This window comes from Chaetodon trifascialis, chromosome 16 (genome assembly GCF_039877785.1).
Source record: "Chaetodon trifascialis isolate fChaTrf1 chromosome 16, fChaTrf1.hap1, whole genome shotgun sequence".
NCBI lineage: Eukaryota > Metazoa > Chordata > Actinopteri > Chaetodontiformes > Chaetodontidae > Chaetodon > Chaetodon trifascialis.
Genome location: NC_092071.1, coordinates 21139887 through 21151353, shown reverse-complemented (window position 1 = coordinate 21151353; position 11467 = coordinate 21139887). Strand labels below are relative to the sequence as shown.

The 11467-nt window shown below is 42.6% G+C and overlaps 1 protein-coding gene across 1 annotated transcript in view; it reads left to right on the top strand.

Moving 5' to 3' along the window:
- pigl (phosphatidylinositol glycan anchor biosynthesis, class L) overlaps positions 1–9417 on the top strand; it is a 14004-nt gene extending 4587 nt beyond the window's left edge. The window contains exons 3-7 of the mRNA XM_070983789.1: positions 4222–4312; positions 5428–5495; positions 6486–6517; positions 7727–7860; positions 8165–9417. Of these exons, the coding sequence (XP_070839890.1) occupies positions 4222–4312; positions 5428–5495; positions 6486–6517; positions 7727–7860; positions 8165–8293 (454 nt within the window). The 3' untranslated portion in view covers positions 8294–9417. The remainder of the gene's footprint in view (positions 1–4221; positions 4313–5427; positions 5496–6485; positions 6518–7726; positions 7861–8164) is intronic.
- The last annotated feature ends 2050 nt before the right edge of the window (positions 9418–11467 follow it).

Genomic DNA, 11467 nt, shown 5'->3' with positions numbered 1-11467 from the left:
ACATACTGATCTTAACCATGCCATCAATTGTATGCATGCACTATTTTTAGCATTACGGTTGTATAAAAAGGAGATCTGGACAAATAATTCACGGCCATTACTGTCTCATTACATCATAGTGTATCATCAAAGCATTTTGGAGGCAAACACTGGTAAAGTTTAATTTCATCCCTCGTTTCCTATATTTTCTCATTGACAACTGCTTTAACTGCATTAACCTTCCAAGCTGCTGTCAGTGAGGAAACTGTAGAAAATGGAGAAAAACATTGGATTTTGGATTCACATAGTAAACATATCAAATCTTCTGCTGTAATTGTAGCTGTAAAACAACATTCTTGTCAGCGTCAGGAGTCTGTTGTGTAGAAATGTAGAGACTAAACCCATGTTTGTTTGGTTTTCATAGCATCCTATGTAGAGTTCAGATGGCTAATGGGTTAGACGAGCGTGACTGGAGGTGAGGGTAGTTCATATACAGTAGTTGCAGCACTGCTCTCTCACATTTAGAGGCCTTTCAGTGAATGAACGTCATAAAAGGTAATGTCAAGTCTAAAACAAGCACAGTATCTACAAAAACGAGTCCCTTGGCTCAAGAACTGAGATTTTGATGTGATACTATCAAAGGACAAATCCTCGAGTGAATGCTCAGAGTCTGTTGGCTCAAAGTTTTCCACCTGTGTCTGTATGCCAAGCTGGATATCAGTTATTTGTAATGCAAACACAAACCAGGAAGTGTGCTGTGCCTCAGAAGGTCAGCCACAACACGTTCGGTTTGTAAAGTTTTGCAAAAAAAAAAAAAAAAAAAAGTAATTTGCTCATGTTAATGTCTTCCTGTCACTGTATTTAGCGCAATTGCGATGCAAAACATCTTATTTCTGAATGAAAGTTTCCCTGACGAGTTTTTCACCCAGCAGTGTTATGGAGTGGTTTTTCTATGAATGGGTCCCTGTTTTATTCATCTCATGCAGGACAAGGATACACAGGTGACAACTTTTGTTTTGTTTACAAGAAAACACCAGCAAACACCTTTAATTGATACTGTCATCATACAAGTGGAGTGACATCGAACCTGGAAAAACTAGTCAGCACCAGACTGGATGAATGTTCAGGGTATTTTTGCAGTATGGGCTGACGATGTCATTCATCAGGGTAGTGTGATGCACTTGATCCGCTGGACTTTTGTTTTCGAGCTGAAGTCTCAGTTTCACAACAAAAGCGTAGTGCACAGTGTGAGTTATGTGTCATGATGACAGATCTGGATGAGACTTGCTCACTCACAACCGTAGCCTATGGAATAACAGGGATAACACATGAATTCTGTTTTAAAATAGGCTTTTCCCTTTAATGCTTACTGAATAGGACAGCTGTGTTGACAGTATCTGGGGCCCCAGTGCATGTTGGGGCCTTTGTGATCAAGCTCGATCTGTGCACGCTCTGCTGCCTCTGCACTTGCACTAGCTTGACCTCTGTCTGCTCCCAGGACTCGATTATAGCTGCTCACTGCACAGACCCAACCATTCCCCTTCTTCATGACATTATCCAGCGAACTGAATTGAAGACGCACCTCTCACACACTCTCACACACCTCAGTTCTGTTAACTTTAATCATTTGACTCTGCCTGTGATAACGTGCTTCAGATATAGTTGAGTGAAATAAATCTTCACTCAGAATTAAACCACACACTCAAAGCCTTTGTTTTTGATTGGATTAATGTAATTCTCTGCATACATATAAACAAAGAGCTCAGCGCTTTTTTTCTGGAAAGGAAAGCCGTTCACCGCAGTGACACTGTCCCCACACGCGGTTTAAATATACATTGATCAGTGGTAAAAATAGCGCTAGCTGTTTTATAAGCACATGGCAGTGCGCAGTAAATAGTGGTGAGATGTTCCAGCCTTGCCACTGACCTCTGGCTGTGCTTTTATCCCAGATACATTTGTCACCAGCACACACTGGCCTCCGCATAGTCAAACAATTGCTTTTCCCATTTACTGAATCCTGCAGCCAACAACAAACTGTCACTTTAGATTGCTCTTTTTCTGCACAACTCACTTTCAAAACAACATGAACTGCATTATTTCCATGGCCAAAAGTAATGTTTCCATGGTTCCTTTCATGACAGTTAATCACCTCGACATTAGAGATATATTGGCAAAACCTGTGACCACAAACTTCTCTGAATCTCTGTGAGACAATACATGTCTATTGGTGTTGTAACTATAGTTGTAACTGCCTTATTACAGTGGGATATTGTGGGTGTACTGTCAGTTTGTAGTGGCATCTCAGCCATTCCCAGTAGGACATATAATCTGACTGTGTGGACAGAAGTTTGGCAGCTTCACAGGCCTGTGGTCCATGTGACCAGACTAAACAAGCCCTCTCTGACACACACACACACACACACACACACACACACACACACACACACACACACACACACACACACACACACACACACACACACACACACACATACACACACACAGAATCCCCTTACTGGGCCAAAGTTCAACAACTGCATACAGATGCCTGCAAGCAATTAGACATCCACATGCAAAGCTACAAAGGGGGAGCTGTGGAGGTTACTTTAGGACATTTTGCACTGTTGCCATGGTGAAGCTGACACTCAGCCTACATCCTGCTTGAGAAAGGTCAGGTGTCTTATATCTTTTGTTCATTTTTCTTTTTTCACCCCCTCCTTTCAGGCTCGTGCTTAGCTGCAGTTGTCAAGCTGTTAAGGCAAAATGTCGAAAATAATAAATGCATAAATGCAACAGTGAGGAGAACAATGCAACATTAAAAACACAAACAGGGCTGCAGTGTAGCCAGGCTCTGGACTTGGAGGAATATTTCAATGCTTAACATTCATGCACTTTGGCCAAATTCTTATAAAATCCTCCAGTTGTTTTTATGAGCTTTCAGCATAAAGCAGACAGCAGAAATGAGGACATTAGGCTCCTGTGTGTGTGTTTGGTTTAAATAAGATTCCATTTCACAGCGCTGTCCTGCTCCAAACACACACACACACACACACACACACACACACACACACACACACACACACACACACACACACGCACACACACACACACACGCACACACAGAAAGAGAGAGAGAGGGCCCTGATGATATTTCATTGGTATCAAAGTGTCACAGATGTGCATTCACTCATTGACAGACAGTTTTAAACTATCTCTGAACTCCTGACAATGCCCCCCCCTCGTGACATCGCTGACCCCCACCACAGCACACCACCCCTTGCACCAAAGCCTGACCCTCACATGACTGGCAGCCAATAGATTTGTGGCTTAATCCATCACTTCCCTCTTCTAGCTCAACTGTCCTGGCTCATTGTTAGCAGCGAAGGGGAGGGGAGCAACTGTTGACACACCCCCACACCCACCCCCACTTTATGCACTTACATATACATATACATACACATGCATGCACGCGCTGTCACTGACTCCACTCATGTGCTACCCCAAAAAAACAACATGTCACGTCATTGATCTCTCAGCTTATCTCTCGTATCATGTGACTTCATTGTGGCAGTTGTGTTTGTGATCAGCAGAAAGCGGAGAAGTGATAACTGGTGAACAGGCTGCATCTACTGCACTTGAAATGCGTCCCTCAGGACTTTGTTTTTTGTGTGAACTGCGCTGACCCGACTCAGATCAGAGTCTGCCTGAGCAGATTTTTAAGATTTTCTCCCTCTGTTTTTTCTTTTTGTGGCTCTCGAGTTCAAGGGGGAACACAGAAAGCAACGCTTTTATTTTCTAAACCGAGAAGGAAAAAAGTCAGCTATCACTTCTGCCAAAAAGTGAATCTATGTATGTGTAGTAGGCGAAGAGCTCGGGCTGGCCAAGTGTAATGTTTGATGTATGCTCCGTGCTGTCTCCAGGCTGTAGTTTCAGATGAACATGATGCTAAGGGCCTTCCGACCCTTAACCCCCAGACTTCCCAGCGCTCCCTCGTGTTTGCATTCCACAACAGCCTTTTTTCAAACACTGAGTTAAATCTGTACTGTGCAGAAATCTGGCCCTCGGAGAGGAATAAGACTGCTCAGGCTAAGAAACAGCCAGCATGCTGTGTAGAATGTTCTTGACTTTCAGTTGCTGTGAGGTTACAATACAGAAACAACGCACTCCTGCATCTCACTAAAACACTGTTGTGATGTTACTGTAACGTGGTAGATAACCAGAGTCCCTTTCTTTGCCCTGCAGAGATCTTCCAGACGATCCCAAAGCCGAATGGAGGGTCTCACTGGTCTCTTCTGTAATTGCGAAGCACATAAGAGCTCACTCCTTCAACATGGTACACTCAGCTCTGCGCCTCTGACTGCTAAAGTGGCTTTTCTGTCATTTCCTGTTTGATGTTAACACACAATTTCCCCACCATTCTGTGTATAAAACCCATGTATTGTTTTGTTTTGTCTTTACCATATGTTTTGGCACAACAGCTTTCTAGCTCATTATCTCAGTTTCACTGCGGTCTGTGTAATAATCCCGTCAGCTGCGTCTCTTTTTGTCCAACTCAGAGTGTACTTTGAACCTCCCTAAAAAAGAGGGGAAATGGCCTCTGCTGCAGTAGAAAGTTTGGATTCAATTTCTGTGTTTACTCAGAGATCCTTGTCTCCCTCAGTGCAGTTCCACACTATTAACTAATGGGAATGTGGCAAATTTAGAATCAAAGAATTTTAGTCCAGTCTATCTCAACACAGACATAAAATACTGAAAAGAACAGCAGCAAAGGCAAAAAAACAAACCAGAGGTCTGTAAGGAAGATGATTACACACAGCTGGGTTCCTCTGTCCTGTAGTTACTGATCTCTTTTTGTTATCAAAGGAGACAAACAAACACGCCGTCTCCTCCCATCCTGTTCGGTTCAGCAGTGGAAAATGCAGAGACAAAAAACTAGGCTGGAGAATCACATCCGTCCCACGTCTTCTCTCACTGAATATCACAGATCACTCTCCCCGCTCTTAAACTGAACTATATTGTTTCCTTGGCCTGACACCATGCCAATCCCTTGCTTTTCCAGATACAATCCACCAAGAATGAAGAGATTTAAAGTTCACAAGTCACTTATAAAATGTGGTGGTTGGGAGCTTATGCTTGATTGCAAAGAAGTAGTCACAGTAGAATACGTATGAGCATAGCAAAAGCCAAGTCTTTTTTTCAAGGCCTTTTTCTTTCCCTTTGACCTGATTTTTTTCACTTGCTTCCTCTGGTGTGCAAGCATGCAAACAGAAAAAGGTTTTTAAATATCAGTTGTCAGCTGCCAAGCAGCTCCACAGTCAGACACAGAAACTCTTCCACTAATCCAAGAAAAATCTCTCCCTCTGTTTTTGCCTCTGTTTGTTTAAATTCACTTTTGGATACCCAGACTCTGGCTTTTCACCCACACAATGAGATATTTTGTTGTTTCAGGTGCTGACCTTCGATGGAAGAGGAGTGAGCGGCCATGCCAATCACACAGCCATCCATAAAGCTGTCAGGTACTGACTGAACTTTCAGTCTAAGGATGCCATCCTAAGGGATATAATGTGGCCTACACATGCACACAAGAACCCGCCCACTCCACAATCATAAAACACTGTCCAGTGTTATATGATTTAGCCTCGCGTCAACATCCATCTTTCCAAATGTTTCTCCACAAAGGCACGCGTGCACACCATGTTTTTCAGAATCGGTCTGTTACATAGCTGAGAGGTCATCCAAATAGAGTCCTCGGAGGCACTCGGCTTTGCTCCCAGAGAGCAGCAGTAAATCCTGTCCCTGAAGTGGTGAGGTGGGAGGGCAGCTATGGTTTGGAGAGGCCAAGCAAGCAAGTTGCATCAGACTGTTGGTTTTTAAAAAAATGTGTTTTGCACTATGAAGTGTACATTGCTGTCCCCATATTGCACTGATGCCTTAATTGTCTGCCGTGTTAGTCATGGTCTTTTCCCTCTCTGAGCCTGCTGTATGGCTCACTGTCAATCTGTGGGCCTCATCTGTTGATGTGAACTCTCTAAATCACTCATGATTCCCATTAGGCTGGAACCCAGAAGAGCTGTGCACTAGTTCCACAGTGCTCTGAAGCTCAGTGGTTTGTTGTGTGGCTTTTGTTTTTGTCAACATGTTAGCAGCTATTGCACACAGAAATGCCAAATGAAAAGAAAACTTGACTGTGCTCCCACCACCAAGGCTTGATGAGATGTTACTGTATTAAATTGCCTTTTTGCTACAGAGAAAAAAATCCTTAACACTCAATACAAGATGACCCGAAACACACACAATGGCAGATATGCAGTAACTTGGGTTTAGCACGCCGTGCCCTTTTTGTGCACTGTGTTGTAAACTATAATCTTGGTTACATATTTGCAAGTGGAATCATCACACTTTGGTCATTTTTTTTGAAGATAAATCCAACAAAAAGCCAATCTGACAACAATGTTAACACCCTTGACGTTTTCAGTGGGTAATCTTGTTCCTCTCTCCACTTGCAGCCATCTTGCCTCCACTGGACAAGTACCCAATGGTAGGTTTGAAGTTCTTCTTGTGAAAAACGGCTATATATGTGAAGTACGATGACACTGAAGACACATGCGGAAAACAAAAATTGTATTAATTATTGAGGCCTAAGTAAAGATACAGGGGCCTCACATTCAGACGTGCTAACATGAGAGGAACCACCTCAGCACTCTGCATTTTCCCCATTGGAGAGCCTGGAAAGGCCTGTAAACACTGACTCAGACTGGGTATTTTGTTAATGTACAGCGCCCTCTTCTGTCCAAAGGGTGAGCACAAGTCGTGTGTCTCCTCAATAGGTGTTGGTCTGCTGGTGGCAGCATGAGGCCATTTGGATTCCAGAAACATCAGTCTGTCTGTGTTTAAACTACAAGCTACACACGACGGTTTCATTGGCAGATTGTTGTTCGGTGTCATTACATCGCCACTGCTCAGACGTACTCAATGTATGCCAGTTTGTCTTTTAATTCCAGGCTAGATAGACTACATTTTTACATTTGTGTGCTTGTGAAAGGTTGTATGATCAGGGGATAATTTCTTATGTGAAAGGAAAAGTAGGGCAGAGAGGGGGCAACATGTTGCAACAGGCTGACAGCTCATTACTTTACTTGTTTGGTAAACATCAAGACCCACACAGCACACCCACATTAATGTTGTGTAATGGTTGTGTAATGAGCATACAGCACGATAAGACACGAGCAGAGCAGGCCCATGTAGTTAATCATATATGAGATCTCATCGGTTGCACCGTGCTGTTGAATGGCAAGAAGACGTTATCGTCTCAGTCCTGAGGCCATGACAAACACACTGTATCTTGGACAAATTGACCTCAGTCTGCCTTGCCCTCCTTTGCGTGCAGGAAACAGTCTTAAAAACAGCAGGCATCTTATTAATCATGCTCTTTGGGTATTTATCACCAGCCATTTACACCTCGCCTGCTCAACGGGTCTTACTGTAGCCTCCAGGGGAGGCGGCAGAGAATTAGTCCCAACGTGACTGTAGTAAGCCTCCTCACCTGGCTGTACAGCAAGACTCCCAAGAGCTTATCAGGTTATCCAGTCTTTCTGTGACTTTGTGACAACAGCCTAAGTGTATTAAAGAAGAATTGTTACATTGTTGGTGGCATGACAACGTGAGTGAATGACCTCCTTTCCTGTCTGCTGCCATAGTGAGTGTTTAACATATTAACAGCTAACTGGGTCTCTGTCTGTTCTCCCAGACTGCTCTTTGCTCTCCCTGGTGACTGTTGGCCTCTTCAGGAAGTACATCTCTTTCTTGGAGCTTCCCCTCAGCTGGCTGCTGCCCTCAAATGTCTGCTGCTTTATCGGCCCACGGGGCTACAGGCGAGCCAAAGTAATCCTCGAAATAGACTTTGTTGGTGAAGGCGTGTCATCGTCTACTGTTAGAGGGCACTTTTTTTAGCTGACTGCAACACGGGTATATACAGTATATGTGCTGAAGAGGCAAAAGTGGACAAAAAGTATGTTAAAAAAAAAAAAAAAAAAAGCAACGTGAGGAGATGAGGATTGAAATTATGCCTCAAGATAATATTTTATAAAGAAATGAATACATTAACACTAAACGTCAGACTTTGAGCTATTGGCTGTTGAGTGAGATCTCATAATGATGATATGTCCTCTCACACATCTCTTTTCAGGATGCCATGTTTTGCCATCGCACCCAACTCTTGTGGTTTCGTTACATCTACATCGCCTTCTCTCGGTACATGTTCGTGAACACATTCCGAATCATCCCACAAGGACCAAAGAACCTGAAGATCTATTAAGTTCATGTCATCCAGATGCACTGATTGTTACTCTGTTAGGTGTTGCAGTGCCTAACGACTTGAATACTGTGACATGAGTGAATTTAGCAGCTGTTTACAAATCTGATGAGCTGCTTTCTCACAGTGAACTAGCCTGAATATTTTTTCTTAAGCACTTGGCATAAATAACGCTGACATTAACTTTGTCATAACAGTAACAGAAACATTTTTAGGCCTTTTTGCTACAGAAACATCTTCACTGCTTTGAGTCATTACACTGTATAAAAACAACACTACTGTTTGAATCTGTTGATGAGCTTTATTTTTCTTACAATTTCAGATACTGTGCATTGTTTCTGGCGTACAGCTGATTTAAAAAGAACTGATTCTTGTATGACAGTGGTGTTATGTAGTTTCTCTCAGCTGTGTGTCTGCTGCAGGTTTCGACATGTCTCTGATGCTCTTGTGAGCTTGCATGCTTTCTTCCCACTTCTCCCCACAAAACTTCTCCACTGTGACACTGCGGACAGTACCTGAGTCCAGACAGTGTGGAGCGACACCTGGGGAGAAAAGGGCGGCTCGTTGAATTGCCAATGACCAACACAACTCATTGCCACCAGCATATTTCGCTGACAGCTTGGCTTTACAGTTTCAGTAAGGTAAAATATTGGTTTTCGGGATGGTTTCCTAACATCACTGTTATCCAACATAAACCATTTATCTCTCCTTGTGAACGTTTGTTTTCTACCAATACTGTAAATGTAGGGCATTGAAGAGCAGCCTGGGTTGGTTAGTTTGGGGTAAACACAGCAGGATGATGAACCATGTTTACAACACATGAGAATGGTGTGACGGTCTTGTGTCAGCAGTTAGAGGTCATACCATATCCATCAGGGTTGGAGCGAGGAGTGTAGAAACTTTGAACTCCACAAGTTTTACAGAAGGTGTGTTTAGCAGCATGAGTGTTAAACGTGTATGTGGTCAGATTTTCTGACCCCTGGGAAGAACACAGAATCCGTAGTCATTAAAAATGCTCTTTTGATCTGTAAGTTAAATGGAATCAAAGTCTTTTGCACAACTTTATTACCTGTAAGAGTTTAAAGAGATTTTGTGGAACAATAAAGTGGTGGTTTTGTTTCTTTGTGCAGATGCTACAGCTGAAAAAACAGAAAGACATACATCAGCTCATATTCATTTGCTCAAAGCGTACAAGCAACATAACATGATTTGATGATGATAGTTGTGGGAGGAATATTTTTTTAACCCAAACTTAAAAAATGTGGCTTTGGTATCAGAATTACATTTTCTGGCAGACTACCAATCAGTTTTCGATCTAAAATAATACAAGTCTTGGCCACCATGTTTGTAATACAAACATTTATTAAAAAGCTAATGAGATTGAATTTAATATCCGTACTTGCAATGGAAAACGTGAAGGTCAGGGGAACTCCAAACTTCAAATCTAACAGCCCCACAGTGGCACCCTCCTGTATGTTTCACAAGATCCATTCTGTAGGTTAAGAGAAGATAACAAACCATCATAATGAATACATATGTTCATATTCAAGTATTCTGGGATGTGAAGCCTTACTTCAGTCTCTTTGATGTCAACAAGAAGGAAGAACAGTGAAGAATTGACCCAAGTCTTTCATATCACTCTGGTGAAACTGGTGTGACGTGTTTGTTGCGAAACCTGTTGACATGGAACTGAACATCCCATCATAAACAGGCCATTATACTGGCCCTGGTCAAAGTCCATTAATGATAAGACTCTTATTTACATTAAAAGCTTCCCCCCATTCACAGCTATTGATGGAGTAAGTGAGTAATTCAGTTCAATTCAAAGGTTAAGTACCTCTGAGATAGGACAGTATAGTTTGTTATACTGAGCCATGGACACTTTTATTTCACATGATAATGGTGTGAGCCTCCTCGTTGCTGGGCTAGGTCTACATCCAGCTTGTTAGACTGGTTTTCCTGGAAATCTGTGAAGTAGTCCATAAGTATTCCAAGTAAGAGGCAGGGCAAAGTACAGCAGACTTGCACAAACACATTCCTCAGAGGTTGAACTAGTTCTCGACGCCCTGCTCTGTGCTGGAAAGAACTGGCATGGTGCCTCATCACGGGTTGGGTGTCATATTACAGGGTGCTGGAGGGGTGGGGAATGGGATGCTGTGACCCAAATACATAAATTAGGACTATCCTAGCTGTATCATATCTATGACCCAAAAATAGAACCCCAGTAGGTTACAGACCCTCATCTGCTTATGATATTTACTTTAGTTTACAGTTGCCTGTAATAACAGAAAGTGGGAAGTCAAATCACTGGTCTGTACTTAGAGTTGCCAGGAATGAAGTGATCCAGACATCTGTACTTTCTTCACGATCTTGCCAGGGTCCAGGGTTTGTTCCCACAACCAACTTTGCGGACCACTGCCCTAGATCTGAGATGCTCAGTAATCAGCTGGGTCACTTTACTCCTGGAACATGTCACAAACTCATTATACCACATGGAAATCTTTGTCTGACTGACAGAGGATAAGCTCTCACCTCCACGCCATCAGTCTTTTAATTAGTGTTTAACTTGTGAGAATTAAACAGTATGACATGGACGTTGACATGTCATACATAGTTAGAAGACTTACACTCATGGGGCGAGATCAAGCCCTTTCTTGTGACTGGCACTGACTAATAATTTATCATTACGCCTCAGGGTAAATCACTCAAGAAAATAACAAGGAAGACAGCGAAAAATCTGGAACTATCCAATTTAATCCTACAATTATTTATTCAACTTGAGCCATGAAAACAATAACTAAAGTAAAGAAGAAAGTATATCCTGAAGCCAACCAAGTAGGCCCTCTGGGTCTCAAACATCCCTTGTTTCAGTATTAAGGACATCCTGTGCCTACATTGTATGTGCCAGATCGGCAGTGTCAGCAGCAAATTCTGCTTATCAAATGACATGTTTTTAAAAGATGGATGGTCTTAGTAATAAGAGTCCCGGTGTAGACATCGATTGCGAGTTAATGAAAATAGGTGGGTGAATGAGGTCACTTAGCAGTATTAGCTTCCTCTTTGGCCGAAATACTTCATCCTGCTGTCACAGCAGCTGGTAGCACGCGTTTACCAAGCACGTTTCCATCAAGCCTGCACATGTCCCTCATAAATGCACAGTCATTCAGACGTGATCGC